Here is a 15,597-nt window from a genome sequence, read left to right as displayed (position 1 = left end):
TCATGTGAGCTTAAAGGGGATAAAGTACCCATTGGTGAAACAATAGCAAAGATATTTTTGAGGAGACAGTCGAGCGATTCTTCTCTTTAGAACCACGGGGAACTTTGGGTGGATTTTATCTTGAAGGAACAATGCATCAATTGTGGATTAGGATAAAAAAAATTGGCAAGGTTTGGGGTATTACCACCATAACTTGCTAAGAACCCCATTCCCCAGTGTTTCTATCATAACAGACAAGGCCAGGCCCGTGGAGGAAGACTGCACGTATGTGGCTGAAACTGTTTTGCTTGGCAGAAAAGATACTCTGCACATTCTGCTTTTTCAGCTATGTTTAAAAAAGTTAAGTTTGCATCTGTGTGTCTATAACAGAATACACATTAGATACATGCGATTAAAACTTAATTATGAAATGGTAAACAGTGAAGTCTTTTAGAATCTGGCAACTGTGAATAAATAAAAAAGCTGCAGAGAAAAAACACAAAACTTGACATCATGAGGCATGAGCTCATTTCATAGAGCTTAAGTTTATGTACATAATCGTATCCAGACACCTGGCCCTGTTTTCTATGTAGAATTTTGAAAAATGCTGGAAATTTGGCTTCAGTTTTCTTTTAACTAGCCTGAACTTTGTGTAACTTAATAAAACAAAATTTTAAAAACCCAATTTTTCCTCACAAGGTAAAAGAATTCTTCAGCTCTTTGAAGGAAAATGGGTCTCAGCTCCGTTGTGTCCAGCAAACAATTGAAACCATTGAGGAAAACATACGTTGGATGGATAAGAATTTTGATAAAATCAGAGTGTGGCTACAAAGTGAAAAGCTTGAACTGCTGTAACAATCCGTTCCTTGTTGGTTCCTGTGATGTGTAATCTCCAAAATTTTATTGAATGTGAATATTTTAAAAATAGAGATGGTTGTCTCGGCACCCAGTGAAGATATTTCCTGCTCCTTCAACTCCTTATTCATTCGTCCCTTCTTATGAAGACTGGCTGTTAACTTTTTCATCAGGGGGTTATTGCCACCACGTGTTCCATTATAGGTGTTAACCCCAAATGTAAACCCAAGTGGTGGGTTCCCTACTATGGAGAAGTGAAGTACCTTATTCTTCTATTTTATATTTTATACTTAAGCCCTGTGGTCTCCAAACCCCTGGTCCCCACACCCTGCTCTCCATGTGCTTGTCATTCATAAGCTGTTGTGTCAGTCTCCTGGGAAGACTCTGAACAGTAGTGACTACTGAACCATGAACCCCCTGGGGCAGTGATTGAGCCAGAAAGGCCCGGATCTGCTTTCCACCTTTCTCTTCCTTGCTGCCTGCCCAGGGGCTGGCTTGTTGGAGGGCCACATCATGAGACTTCCCTGGCCTCTGGCTTTTGGTTGACCTCCCAGGAGGGCAGATAAGAGCTGGGGTTGGGGAGAGAGTAGGTGATGATGGTGTTTATTCCCCAGGTTCCCTTGCAGGTTGCCTCAGGCTGGCCTCCACCGAAGGTATCAGCTCTAGGGAGGTGGCCCTCTTTCCCACAGACCTTCTCCATCTGTGCGTTCTACTAAGTGCTTCCTCCTCTCATCCCTTCAGGGTGAAGGGTGAAGTGGGAGCCTGGCTTAATTAGTCCTGGCTGGACTTGTGGTTTCCACACATCCTGCTCACATTTTTGTTTAAAAAACAAAAAACAAACAAAAAACTCCACAAAAACCTTTTATAGAACCCTCCTCAGATAATACTAATTTGAGTGTGCCATCTATTTCCTCAGGACCCTGAATAATAGTGTCTCTTCTGAAAAAGCCGAGTGCGTTCAGGTCTAGAAGAGAAAACTTTCATTTGAAGTTGAACCTCAGAGCTTTTGATCCTTAGGTAGGTGGTGCTTCCTCTCCTTGTTCCTTATTTGGCCTAGTTTATAATCTCTAAATAAGTTGTTATTGGTACTTATTGCCAGTAAGGCATTGCAGTCTCTAGTAAATGATAAGGTATTGTGAAATGGAAAATACTTGCTTATATTAGCCTAAGTAAGTGAAGACAGTGTGTTGTATTGGAATTGAAGTATTTTATGAGTTTTCTTTTTTAATATATTGCAAAATTTATGATAAAGGAATATGATATGAAAAATGTCAATGTGTTTTTCTAATACAGTATGGAATAGAGGATCTTTTCTGGACATAAATGTGTTTTGCAATTCCATTTTCATACATATTGCATGGCTTAATGGCTTGAGAACTAAAACCAGAAATCACTGGTAATTTCCATCCCCAGGTGTTTTTCTTCTAAAAAAAACATACAAAGCCAAGATTTTAATGTAAAATATTTTTCTTTAATTGCATCTTATATCTTGATTAATGAAACATGGAAAATAGTGGTTTTCAGTTTTGGTCACCTGAGGAACCTATTTTCATTTGCTTTTAGAGAAGTCCATTTTCTAAAGAGACACAATATTGCCACACAATGTGCAAAACCCTTTTTGGTAATAAAAAATTGTTATTTACCTCTAAGCAAATATTTGCAGTTATTTACTCCAAATTAGGTGGGTAAAAATGACTGATTTAGATCCTGTAGCTTACTCAACTCATCATTAATTACTAGCAAACACCCAAGTGTTGAAGACGTTTCTAATAAACAAAAAAGCATATTCTGAGTACCTTAAATATATGTTTACTTTAACAGGTATTTCCTAAATGTCTGGATTTTGGTATGTAATTTTAAAATACTTATATGTATGCATGTAAATGAGTAATACTGTAGCCATATCCTTGCAAACACATCTGTCAATGTCAAAGGTTTCACTTTTTTTTTTTTTTTTAAACAAAACCACTTTGTACTACCTATAGACACATAGTTGAAATCCCTCAGGAAAAGTGTTTATTTTCTTGTTAGTGCCTTGAAAAGGTCTGTTTAGTCACCATAATCCTGGCTTATATTTCCCAGATTTAGACTAATAATGCCTGCATCTCTGATGGGATGGAGACATAGCATTTGAAGTGGATGCAGTTTGAAATCTCAAAGGTATATGCATGATTTTTGAAGACAATTTTTAGATCGTATTAACAAAATTGGATGCCCATTATAAGCAGTATTGTTATTGTTGCTTGCCTCCCACCCCATTAGACGGTATTGGTGATATTACTTATTTTTAGTGAAGTTGCTAAAGCCTAATGAATAGTTTAAACATGCTGACGAAGGCTGTGCTCTCTGAAAACAAGGAATTCCAAATCAGTTTTACGATGTGTACCTGATATTTTTTCCTGCATTCACTATCAAGAAATAAAGATGGGATTTGATAAATATTTAATTTCATCAGTGACACCGGTGCTGTATTCATAAACCATTCAGAGAGGTATGAGAAACCATTCCAAGTTGTGGGATATCAGACGCTAGTTCTTAAATTGCTGTGGGGGAAAAGCAGATTTTTAAATTTTTAAAAAGATCTTTTTCTTTATTTTTAAGCAGAAGTTTTTGTGTTTTTGGTAAACCCAACTTCCGTTAAGCTACATGCTGTACAGTGCAAGACTAATGTGGCAATGGCTCTAAGCAAACAACTGCTGCTCAGGTTTTACAGAGAGAGGCTGGAAAGCCCAGCTTAATGCAGTAAACCAGCAGAGTTCAAGCCATATGAGTATTCTAAGAATTAGATTTTGTTATTCTTGGAACTTGCTATGCAGTGACACAGAGTCTGCGTTTTGCTCTTCTGACTCGAGTCAAGTCTCAGTAGGCCTGTGCTGATGTCCTAACCTCTGGCAAAGAAGAGTTCAGCCTGAAAACGGGCGCAGTGCTTCCTCGTCTGTCCAGGTTATCTATTGTTAGCAGCTCAAGAGGAGACATGTGCCCAATGTACGATATTTTATGTTTGCCTTATAAACATGAACCCAAAGAAATATCAAATACAGTTCAAAAGCCCAAGAGGAAAGGGGTAATGAGAAATCAGAACACTGAAGAATATGTAAAGCATTGTTTTCCAAATGCTAACAACAAAAAAATTAAGTGCAAATTGAAAATACTAATGAGATTTACAGGCACTGAGGGTAGAAGGTGCAAAAGTTTGCAAAGGTTTTTCCTTTTGTGTGTGTTGCTTTAAGAAGCTATCAAATATATCTCTTAGAAATATAAAGCTCCTTTCCTCCCAACTGAAGACAATTTTTAAAAATTCGAAGTTTATCAGTACTCAGTAGAATAACACAGGTGAACCAGACAAATTCAGTTTCTTTTCAGGAAAAGAGTAACAAACAATGTTTAGAATGTCAAGAGACTCAACAAATACTGCTGTCTAGAAGCCACTCAGAAAATTTTTCTGCTGTCAAAGGCTTTTGTTCTTCAGAAGTCACCATCTACCAGCTGAAGATTTTATATGCGGATACCTTGAAAAATTCAAAGAAGAAAATCCAGTGAACCATTTGATATGTAATTTTCTTATTACAGGCGTAATAAATTTAAGGAGGAATTTACTAAAGTTGATATGAGAGTCAAAAATTAAAAGAAATTTATTTTTATAATTTTGGGGAAAATCTTTGGAGCAGTTCTAATCAGTATACCTCCCTCTTTGTAGGAAATAAAAGTGGATTCATGGTGAGAGAGCCTAACCCAATTTAACCTACATTTTCATTTCTTTTAGGTTTTTGGCAGCAAGTGGTTATAAGCTTTTATGGTTTAGAATAAGACCTCTTCTCTCTGAAGTTAATAAGGGCCCAGCTCTCAAGATAGATCTCACAGACTCCCTCGTCCATTACCAGCTCTTTAGTTACCATATAGTAGAATCAAACACAGAGCTTTACTTTCTCAAACTAAGATGAACAAAAGTTGTTAATCTTTTCCTTTGCCCTATTCTCAAAACTCTAATTACCATCAGACCCTAGGGGGGTACTTCTCCTCACTCCACAATGTGTTTGTATTTTGGGTAATATCTATATCATAAGGCCATTTCACTATAAGATGTAACATGCCAATTCTGCTCTGCCCCAGTAACCTGCAGTCATGAGCATTTGGGTTTCAGAGTCAGCTAGACTTAGATAGTCATTTTCTTTAAGAGCCTGGCCTAATATCTTAAAGAGCTCTTAATTATAAGATTAATGTTTTTAAACATTCCGATAGCACCATTTATTACTTTACAGGGAATTACTCTATAGATTTTGCAATGTGTATTTCATGCCAATAGCATAAAGAGAACATGAAATACTCAAGAAGGGGACTTAGTTTCTCTCACCTGTAACACGTAGGCTGGTAGAAGGTACAATTGTCTTCATTTACAACAAACACCAAACTTACCAAATAGTGTGAACTTTAACTTGTACTTTTTCCATCATCTTTTCGCTTGGAAGTTTCCTCCTTTGCCTAGAAGGACAAGCAAAAACCATCAGTGAGCTTTTTATTTTCTGGATTAAGTACCCAAAACTGATCAACCAGAAGAGGCTTATGAGGAAATAGGCTTTTCAGAATTAAGAGGGCAAAAATGGCAGTCAGCAGGGGAAAATAAGATGGTCCTTTTAAAGTATCTCATTTAGCCCATACACTGAATTCTTCCCCTTAAAGTTTATAAACTAAAAATAACCTTAAATGATTCTAAATTTTTTACTCTAGACTTTGTGTGGTTTTTTTTTTTTTGAAGGCCAGCATAATTGAAGAAAAAAATACACAGGTGTTCATGGATGGTATCCATTCGTTCCACAGTGATCCATCCTTCTCTTACACTTGGGGGCTTAGCCGGCAGCTAATCGACTCAGCATATAGGGTTACTGTGCTTTCTGTTTTTTGAGTATGTACTTTGTATTAAATAATAAATATTTAATCAGAGATATAATGGCATGAGCAACTAATTATCAATCTGGTTTCTTGTATCTTTCATGGATTTCACTTTTTTTGAGGTATAATTGACATATTTGTTTCAGGTGTATAACGTAAGCATTCCATATTTATAAATATTGTGGAGTAACACAATAAATCTAGTTAAAATCCATCACCATACATAGTTACAAAATTTTTGTGATGAGAACTTTAAAGATCTACTCTCTTAGCAACTTTCAAATATGCAATACAGTATTTATTGACTGTCATTACCATGCTTTACATAACAGTCCCATGACTTAAATACTTTAAGTTTGTACCTTTTGACTACCTTCACCAATTTCACCTACTCCCCCATCCCTCACCTCTCTGGCAGCCACCAATCTATGAGCTCATGTTTTTGTTTTTAGATTCTACATATAAGTGAGATCATAGAGCTTTCATCTTTCTCTGACTTTTTTCACTTGCATAATGCAATTGAGGTCCATTGATGTTGTTGAAAAGGTAAGATTTCATTCTTTTTTATGGCTGAGTAATATTCCATTGGGTATATATACCATATTTCTTATCCATCCATCAATGGACACTTAGGTTGTTTCCATAACTTAGCTATTGTAAATAATTCTGCCATGAACACGGGAATGCAGATATCTTTTCAAGTTATTTTTTTTTCAAAGATTATTTTGATGTGGACCATTTTTAAAGTCTTTATTGAATTTGTTACAATATTGCTTCTGTTTTATGTTTTGGTTTGTTGGCTGCGAGGCATGTGGGATCTTAGCTCCCCAACTGGGGATTGAACCTGCCCCCGCTGCACTGGAAGGCAATGTCTTAACCACTGGACCACCAGGGAAGTTCCCAAGTTAGTTTTCATTTTCTTTTGATAAATACCCAGAAGTGGAATTCCTGGATTATATGGTAGTTCCTAGTTTTAATTTTTTGAGGAATCCCATACTGTTTTCTATAGTGACTATACCAATTTACATTCCTACCAATAGTGCACTTTCCCTGATGATTAGTGATGTTGAGCACCTTTTCATATGCTTCTTGGCTATCTGTATGTCTTCTTTGGAAAACCGCCTATTTAGATCCTCTGCCCAGTTTTTCATTTGGATTTTTTTTTTGCTGTTGAGTTGTATTAGTTCTTTATATATTTTGGGTATCAATCTCTTATCAGATATATGATTTGCAAATATTTTCTCCCATTCAGTAGGTTGCCTTTTCATTTTGTTGATGTTTTCCTTTGCTGTGCAGAGCTTTTTCGTTGGATGTAGTTATACTTGTTTGTTTTTACTTTTGTGCTTTTGTTGCCTTTGCTTTTGGTGTCAAGTTCATAAAAATCTCTATTAAGACTGATGTCAGAGAGCTTACTGCCTATGTTTTCTTCTAGGAGTTTTATGGTTTCAGATCGTATATTCAAGTCTTTAACCCATTTTGAGTTAATTTTTGTGTATGGTTTGAGATAGAGGTCCAGTTCCCAACAATATTTATTGAAGAGACTGTCCTTTCCCCACTGTATATTCTTGGCTCCTTTATCATTAATTATTGACCATATTTCTGGTCTATCTTTTTTTTTTTGGTTGTGCTGTGCAGCTTGCAGGATCTTAGTTCCCTGACCAGAGATTGAACCCATGCCCTCGGCAGTGAAAGCGCAGAGTCCTAACCACTGGACCGCCAGGGAATTCTCTGGGTTCTCTATTCTGTTCCATTGATCTATGTGTCTGTTTTTATGCCAATACCATACTATTTTGATTACTATATCTTTGTAATATAGTTTGAAATTAGGGAGCATGATGCCTCTACCTTTTTCTTTTTCGAGATTGCTTTGGCTGTTTGGGGTCTTCGGTGGTTCCATACAAATTTTAGGATTATTTTTTCTATTTCTATGAAAAATGTCACTGGAATACAGATAGGGATTGTACTGAATCTGTAGACTGCTTTGGGTAGTATGGACATTTTAACAATATTTTTTTCAGTCTATGAGCATGGAATAACTTTCTATTTATTTATGTCTTCTTCACTTTCTTTTATCACTGTCTTATAATTCCCATTGGATAGGTCTTTCACCTCAGTTAAATTTATTCTGAGGGTTTTTCATGACATTATAAATGGCATATATGTGTTTATTTCTCCTTCTTATAGTTTGTTATTAGTGTCTAGAAAGAGTATCTTACACTTTTACTGAATTTGTTTATTAGTTCTATCAGTTTTTGGTGGAGTCTTTCGGGTTTTCTTTATATAATATGTCAGTTTTGCAAATAGTGACAGTTTTAGTTCTTCCTTTCCAGTTTGAATGCTTTTAATTTCTTTTTCTTGCCTAATTGCTGTGGCTAGGACTTCCAATACTATGTTGAATAAGTGGCAAGAGTGGGTATCCTTGTCTTTTTCCTGTTCTTAAAGAAAAAGTTTTCATCTTTTTACCATTGAGTGTGATGATAGCTGTGGGTTTGTTATGTATGGCCCTTATTATGATGAGGTATGTTCCCTCTATATCCACTTTGTGGAGAGTTTTTACCATAAATGGATGTGGGTTTTCAGATCTTTTTCTGCATCTATTGAGATAATCATATGATTTTTATCCTTCATTTTGTTAATGTGGCGTATCATCACACTGACTGATTTGCAGATATTGAACCACCTTGCAGCCCTGGAATAAATTCTGCTTGATCATGGTGTATGATTCTTCTAATGTACTGTCAAATTCAGTTTGCTAATATTTTGTTGAGGATTTTATACATATATTTTCATCAGGGATATTTGCCTGTAATTTTCTCTTCCAGTTCCCTGGCCTAGTTTTGGTAGCAGGATAATGGTGGCCTTGTAAAATGAGTTTGGAAGTATTCCCTCCTTTTCTGTTTTTGGAAGAGTTTGAGAAGGATTGGTTTTAAGTCTTCTTTAAATGTATGGTAGAGTTCACCAGTGAAGCTGTCTGATCCCAGACTTTTGTTTGTTGGGAGGTTTATGATTACCGATTCAATCTCCTTACTAGTAATGGTCTTTTCATGTGTTCTGTTTCTTCATGATTCAGTCTTGGTAGGTGTATGTTTCTTTCTTCAAGGTGTCCAATATTTGGTGTATAATTGTTCATAGCAGTCTTTTATGATCCTTTTTATTTCTGTGGTATCAGCTGTAACGTCTCCTTTTTCATTTGATTTTATCTGAGTCCTCTTATTTTTTTTTCTTGTCAGCGTAGCTAAAGGTTTTCTGAACTTTATCTTTTCAAAAAAACAGCTCTTAGTTTTATTTATCTTTTCTATTGTCTTTTTAATCTCTTTCATCTAGTTCTGTTCTGATTTTTGTTATTTCCTTTCCTTTACTGATTTTGGGCTTCATTTGTTATTATTCTTCTAGTTCCTTGAGGTATAAAGTTAGGTTGTCTGATTTCTTGAGGTAGGCATTTATCACTCTAAACTTCCCTCCTAGAACTACTTCTTCTGGATCCCATACATTTTGGTATATTGTTTTCATTTTCATTTGTCTCAAGGTATTTTTTTTTTTTTTTGTGGTACGCGGGCCTCTCACTGTTGTGGCCTCTCCCATTGCGGAGCACAGGCTCCGGACGCGCAGGCTCAGCAGCCATGGCTCACAGGTCTAGCCGCTCTGCGGCATGTGGGATGTTCCCAGACTGGGGCATGAACCCATGTCCCCTGCCTCAGCAGGCGGACTCTCAACCACTGCGCCACCAGGGAAGCCCTCGAGGTATTTTTAAATTTCTTTTTTGATTTCTTCTTTAACCCATTCATTGGTTGTTGAATAGCATATTGTTTATGAAATCCACGTTTGTGAATTTTCCAGTTTTCTTCTTATAATTGATTTCTAGTTTCATACCATTGTAGTAAAAAGGATGCCTGATATGATGTCAGTCTTCTTAAATTTATTAAGAGTTGTTTTGTGGCCTAACATATGATATATCCTGGAGAACGTTCCATGTACATTTGAGGAAAATGTGTATTCTGTGGCTCTGGATCAAATGTTCTGTATATAGCTATTAAGTACAACTGCTATAACATGTCATTTAAGGCCAGTGTTTCCTTATTGATTTTCTGTCTGGATGATCTATCAGTTGATGAAAATGGGGTATTAAAGTCCCCTACCATTTCTCCCCTTAGATCTGTTAATATTTGCTTTATATATTTAGACATTCCTATGTTGGGTACATAAATATTTACAAATGTTAAATCCTCTTGTGCATCAACCCCTTTATCATTATCTAATGTTCTTCTTGTCTCTTATTACAGTTTTTGTTTTAAAGACTATTTTGTCTGATGTAAGTATAGCTACCCCAGCTTTGTTTTGGTTTCCATATGCATGGAATATTTTTTCCATCTCTTCATTTTCAGTCTGTCCTTAAATTTGAAGTGAGTTCCTTGTAGGCAGCATATAGATGGTCTTGCTTTTTTATCCCTTCTGCCACTCTGTCTTTTGATTGAGGAATTTAGCCCATTTACTTTTAAAGTATTTATTAATAAGTATGTACTTATTGCCATTTTGTTAATTATTTTCTGGCTGTTCTGTAGTTCCTTTGTTCCTTCTTCTCTTGCTCTCTTTTGTGATTTGATCATTTTCTATAGTAGTATGCTTAGGTTCCTTTGTCTTTCTCTCTTGTGTACCTACTATAGGTTTTTACTTTGTGGCTACCATAAGGCTTACATATAACAACTTAACATTTATATTTTAAGTCAATAACAAGTTATGTTTGAATGCTCTACATTTTTACTCCCCCACCCCCTATTTTATGTTTTTGATGTCCATTTTACATCTTTTAATCCTGTGTACCCCTTAATTAATTATTATAATTATAGTTATTTTTACTACTTTTGTCTTTTAACCTTCATACTAGCTTTATAAGTGATTAATCCACCAGCTTTACAACATTAGATTATTCTGAATTTTACTGTATGTTAACCTTTACCAGTGAGATTTATACTTTGATATGTTTTCCTGTTACTAATTAGCACCCTTTCCAGCTTAAAGAAGTCTTATTTAGTGGTGATGAACTCCTCTAGTTTTTGCTTACTGGAAAAACTTGTCCTTTCCTTCAATTCTGAATGACTTTTCCAAGAAGAGTATTCTTGGAAGTTTTTTCTTTCAGCACTTTGAATATATCATGACACTCCTTTATGGCTTGCAAAGTTTCTGCTGAAAATCTGCTGAGAGTCTTGAGGGAGTTCCCTTGTATGTAAAAAGTTTTTTTTTTCTTGGTTCACTTAAGTTTCTCTCCTTGTCTTTAACTTTTGATATTTTAATTATAATGTGTCTTTGATATGGGCATCTTTGGGTTCTTATTTGGAAGCCTCTGGGCTTCCTGGATATGGTTGTCTGCCTTCCTCATGTTAGGAGAAGTTTTAGCCATATTTCTTCAAATAAGTGCTTTGTCCCTTTCTCTCTCACTTCTCCTTCTGGGACTCCTGTAATGCAGATGGTCATCTGTGTTGGTTTGTGTGATGTTGTCCCGTAAGTCCTTTCAGCTATCTTTACTTTTTTATTTCCATTTTTTTCTTTTTGCTGCTTTGATTGGGTGAATCCCATTGCTTTGTCTTTGAGTTCACTGATCCTTTCTTCTGCTTCTTCTAGTCTGCTGTTAAACCCCTCTAGTGTGTTTTTCAGTTCAGTTATTGTATTTTTCAGCTCTGTGGCTTCTATTTGTTACTTTCTTGTATTTTCCTATCTCTTTGTTGAAGTTCTCACTGTGTTCATCCATTCCTCCCCCAAGTTTGGTGAGCAAATTTATGACTTATTTTGAACTCATCAGGTAAATCACTTCATTAAGATTTTTATCATGAGGTTTTAATCGTTTGGAACATGAACTCCTCTGTTTCTTCATTTTCCTTGACTCTCTGTGTTGGTTTCTGTGCATTAGATAAAACAACCACCTCTCCCAGTCTTAAAGGAGTGGCCTCATATAGGAGACGAAACTTACTGTTAAGCCCTGCCCTAACTCTTGATCATCTCTCAAAACATTGTAAGTGTTCAAGCTGCCTATTTTATTTTCAGTGGTTCACAGTAGTTGAGGGTGTGCTAAGATCTGTCAGTGTCCCAAAGGGGAGAATCTCAGCACCTAGATTCAGGCTGAATGGAAGCCAGTCCCTCAGGTAGCAGGTTTTAAAGTATACAAATATATATAGTCTTGTAGGATGGACCACAAGCATAAGTCCTGCTGGCTACCAGAGCCAGGTGATCAGTAAGTGTCCCCTGGGTGGCAGTTACAAAAATTGGGCCTCTAGATGAGTGTATAAGCCCCCTTTCTGGAAGATGCTGGTGACCTGGAGCAAGGTGGAGAAACAGCACAAAGAGGGTGAGCACCAGCTTACATCTCCTAAGAGCACATCCGTAGGTGTCTAGATATGTGCCAAACCGGAAGCCTGCCCCTCAGGCCAAAGCTCCAGGACAAGCAAGTAGGCCTTTTACACAGAAAGACTGGGGGTATGTTTTAGTCTGCTGTCTGTGCAGTACTCTGGGGATGGTAGCCAGCCAAGAACTGTATCTCTGATTGCTTTGGGGTGGGCAGATGAGTCAGAGCTCACAAGCCCTTTAAGAACTGTTTCTCAGTTTGCTATAGCCTTGTGGGTCTTCTGGACACAAGCTCCGTGGGCTTTCAAAGCTAGATGTTTTAGGGGCTCATTTCTCAGGTGGTCTTTAAGGTTGGGTGCTGACGTGGGCTTCAAGTTTTTTGATCTGCAGGGAGAAGCTCTGAGTTTTGAGTTCGCTCCTGACGGTCTGTTGCTGTGTTGGGGTGGAGTTTATGTTGAGACTGTGTCCTAGCCTCTCCTACCCTCTTTGATGCCAGGCTTCTCTCATTTGCCAGGTAAAGCGGAGTCACACAGATAATTCGGGGGTTTTTTTCCTAGAGGAAATTGTCACATATGCAGCTGTAGATCTGGTGTTTCCATGGGACAAGGTGAGTTGAGGATCTTCTCTACATCACCATCTTGAACTGGAACTCACTATCTTGTTTTTTAAGAGTTTTGATTCAGCTGGACTATTGTTTTTAAACCTGTACCTTTTATTTCTCATTATACTTGGGATCATAGTCATAACCATTTGAATCCTATGTTTTTAGAATTGGAGGGGACCTAGAAGTTTTCTAATCCAATTTCCATTCCTTCCCTGGCCACAGTTTCAGTAATTTTAATAGGAAACTTCCAAGTGTTGTGCTGAATTAATGCCCAACTCTAAGAAACCAGACCCTATAACTTCTACTCATTGGTCTTAGTTTTGCTTTCTAGAGCAACGTGAAAAATTAGATATCACCTCAGAGGAAAGACTACTAGTATTTAATGTGAGTAGATTGAATCACAGAAACTGTAAGATCTTCTCAATTTCATATACTACTTCCATGTTCCAAGGTTCATATAAACCACATTCCCTGGTGGTGTCACCTCCCTTGCCACACACACACACACACACTATTTTAACATGTCTTAATTTGCTGGTTGTTATGATGAATAACATCATAATCAAGTTGTTGACATTTTTTCTTAATGATATAGAACTGATGGTGATTTAGATCTGATGAAATGTAGTATATGGATCTGTACTGTCAATGTTTATCCAAGTGGAAATGTGGAGTAGGAAGTGGCAGTCTGGGTTTTGGACAGCTGAAGGTGTAAAATAGATTCACCCATCCAACATTCCCCGAAGTCTCAGTCCATTACAGCATCAACTCTGATGCCCAAGAGCATACCTGAGAGATCACGTCAACTAAGGATAGACAAGGTACCAGCGATAAAGCAACCAGTATGTCATTGCTGTTCTCGGGCAGAGCTCAAGAAGAGGAAGCAGGTTCATAGGGACAAATCTTTCGAGGAGGTGAAGGGATGGAGGGAAATAGGGCTTTTGAAGTTATGAAAGAATTTGAATATGTTTGTACTACAAGGGAAAAGAATTGAGACAAAGATACCGGAGAGAGTTATTGACCCCCTGAGAGAAAGAAGGGGCTGCAGGGCAAGAGGGGAGAGGGTTTGTTGGGAGGCAGGTAGGAAGGGGATCTTGGTTATTTTCTGCAAGGCAGTCTCAATTTTCTCTTTGAAGTAGAAGGCAAGGCTATCTGCACACAGTGAGGGAAAGTAGCTACGAGAGAGCATGAGGTTTGTGGGGTCTGATGAAGGAGAGAGGGCCTGCACTCACTCCAGACTAGCACAGCTGACAGTGGGACTTTGTGTGACAAGGGCTAGGAATGCAGCAAACTTCAATTGTGTTAAGAATGTTCACTCAGATTTCTAAAGTGTCAGTTACTTTAAAAATTAAATGTCTCTAAAACTTCAATTTCTTTACCAAGACATGCTAGGGGACAGATAGTGTTTATTCTCAATAGATCCCAATCAGAAACTAAATGACTAGGGATACACCACTCGATGTCATTGCCGAGCTAATCTGTAGTCTATTTACGCTTCAGTTTACCTTTGCAGAATCCTTTGCTTCACCCCCGTTCTTGGGTGCTTTGGAGCTGGAAGCAGTCTTCTTGTCTTTGTCCTAAAGCAAAGGAAATGTAATGAGGCTCCTGCTATCAACACTCCATCTAGCAATTAACTGCTGCTGCTATCAAATCAATCCAGACTATTCTTTTTAGTAGCCTGGAATCTCCAATTTAATTAAATAAATGGAAAATTGAGTATTTTAGTCAAGATTTTTCAAACAACAATGAAAGTACACAGAGGTGTTCAAGGTGGCGGGTAAAAAGGATAAAAATGAGGAAAAGGTGAGTCACACTGATGATGCTCTGCCAATTTCCATGATGCCTGGTTCACCCGGACTGTATTTTGCTCACCAAAACAGCTTGTTTCTATCAGGATTGGTTTTTATGTGCCAACAGGACACTGTTTGTTTTCAGTGTTACGGAAGAGAATGTAACAACCAGAGAGAGCTAGGGCAAGTCATATACAAAAAAGAAAGTCCATTCACCAGAAAGGCATTATTTATGAAGTTCCAGGAGTGAGAGATAGGATGCTGACGTGGTCTAGAAATTAAATCACCCAAGATGGGGAAGACTGACAATTCAGTGATTGATTGATTGGGAGATATGTTTAATAACAGCCAAAACAATAGCAAAGAGATGTGCAATTTTAATTCTTCTGAAATAACAATGAAGGGCACTCATTTCACTTTTCCCTCTATTTATTTGATGGATTACACATTTTTTCATTCGCTTTTGATCATGTTTTCAGCACCTGCTATGTACCAGGCATTCTGCTAACGCTGAGCACGGAGGTACCAGACACATCCCTGCAGTATACAGCATGCAGCTCCGTGGTGTGATGCACATGTGACAGGTAAACCACAGTGCAGAGAGGGCACAGAGGCCACATCCCTGATCTGCGAAGGGAGAAGCAGACAGGGGAGGCTTCCAGGAGAAGCTGATGTTTGAACTGGGCCCTGAGAGGTGAGTAGGAGAGTCAGCCAGCTGCTCCGGGCAGAAAAGGGGAGGAAGCCCCAGAGGGCAAGGGGCATGGTATATAGTGAGGGACTGCTCTCATTTTAAATGAACACAGATAAAGCATTACTGTTGTACAACAATATAGTGTGGCAATCAAAAATGCTAGCTATGGAGATTATAAAGCAACAGGGAAAGCATTTATGAAATAATGTTAAGCAATGTATTATATGTGGACAATAAGTACAACTATGTAAAATATACATATGGAAAAAGGTAAGAAATATACCAAATAATAGTGTTTGTGGAGTAGCAGAATTATAGAATTTTTTTCTTTTCAAGTTCTCGATGGCATTAACCAGTCTATTTTACAATATAAAATTATATATATGTATTATATACATATGTATGTGTGTGTGTGTGTGTGTGTATACATAGACATTCAAAGAAAGTCAATATGAAAG

General features: G+C 37.4%; 2 protein-coding genes and 1 long non-coding RNA gene across 14 annotated transcripts in view; 2 read left to right on the top strand and 1 right to left on the bottom strand.

The window, feature by feature from the left end:
* ERAP1 (endoplasmic reticulum aminopeptidase 1) overlaps positions 1-2,483 on the top strand; it is a 125,906-nt gene extending 123,423 nt beyond the window's left edge. For 4 of the 5 annotated variants that reach the window (XM_024737666.1, XM_024737664.1, XM_024737667.1 and 1 more), the window contains one exon: positions 679-834. In XM_024737666.1, the coding sequence (XP_024593434.1) occupies positions 679-834 (156 nt within the window). Of the gene's footprint in view, positions 1-678 lie in introns of all 5 variants that reach the window. The other variant, XM_024737669.1, reaches the window with a different exon arrangement.
* The window catches only part of CAST (calpastatin), a 122,289-nt gene continuing 108,942 nt past the window's right edge, over positions 2,251-15,597 (bottom strand). For all 7 annotated transcript variants that reach the window (XM_024737676.1, XM_024737670.1, XM_024737671.1 and 4 more), the window contains 3 exons: positions 14,164-14,235; positions 5,248-5,313; positions 2,251-4,343 (listed from right to left, as the gene is read on the bottom strand). In XM_024737676.1, the coding sequence (XP_024593444.1) occupies positions 5,263-5,313; positions 14,164-14,235 (123 nt within the window). In that variant the 3' untranslated portion in view covers positions 2,251-4,343; positions 5,248-5,262. The remainder of the gene's footprint in view (positions 4,344-5,247; positions 5,314-14,163; positions 14,236-15,597) is intronic.
* Positions 10,000-15,594, top strand: LOC112394751 (uncharacterized). 2 transcript variants are annotated; one of them, XR_003002200.1, is made up of 4 exons: positions 10,000-10,030; positions 11,624-11,725; positions 12,569-12,661; positions 14,928-15,594. It is a non-coding gene; the product is annotated as an uncharacterized LOC112394751 (long non-coding RNA). The 2 variants fall into 2 exon arrangements; XR_003002199.1 differs by lacking the exon at positions 10,000-10,030 and having other exon boundaries at positions 10,609-11,725.

The sequence above is a fragment of the Neophocaena asiaeorientalis genome, unplaced genomic scaffold (genome assembly GCF_003031525.2).
Source record: "Neophocaena asiaeorientalis asiaeorientalis breed wild unplaced genomic scaffold, Neophocaena_asiaeorientalis_V1.1 scaffold573, whole genome shotgun sequence".
Taxonomy (NCBI): domain Eukaryota; kingdom Metazoa; phylum Chordata; class Mammalia; order Artiodactyla; family Phocoenidae; genus Neophocaena; species Neophocaena asiaeorientalis.
Note: the sequence above shows the minus strand (reverse complement) of the source record. Positions and strands in the feature narration are given on the sequence as shown.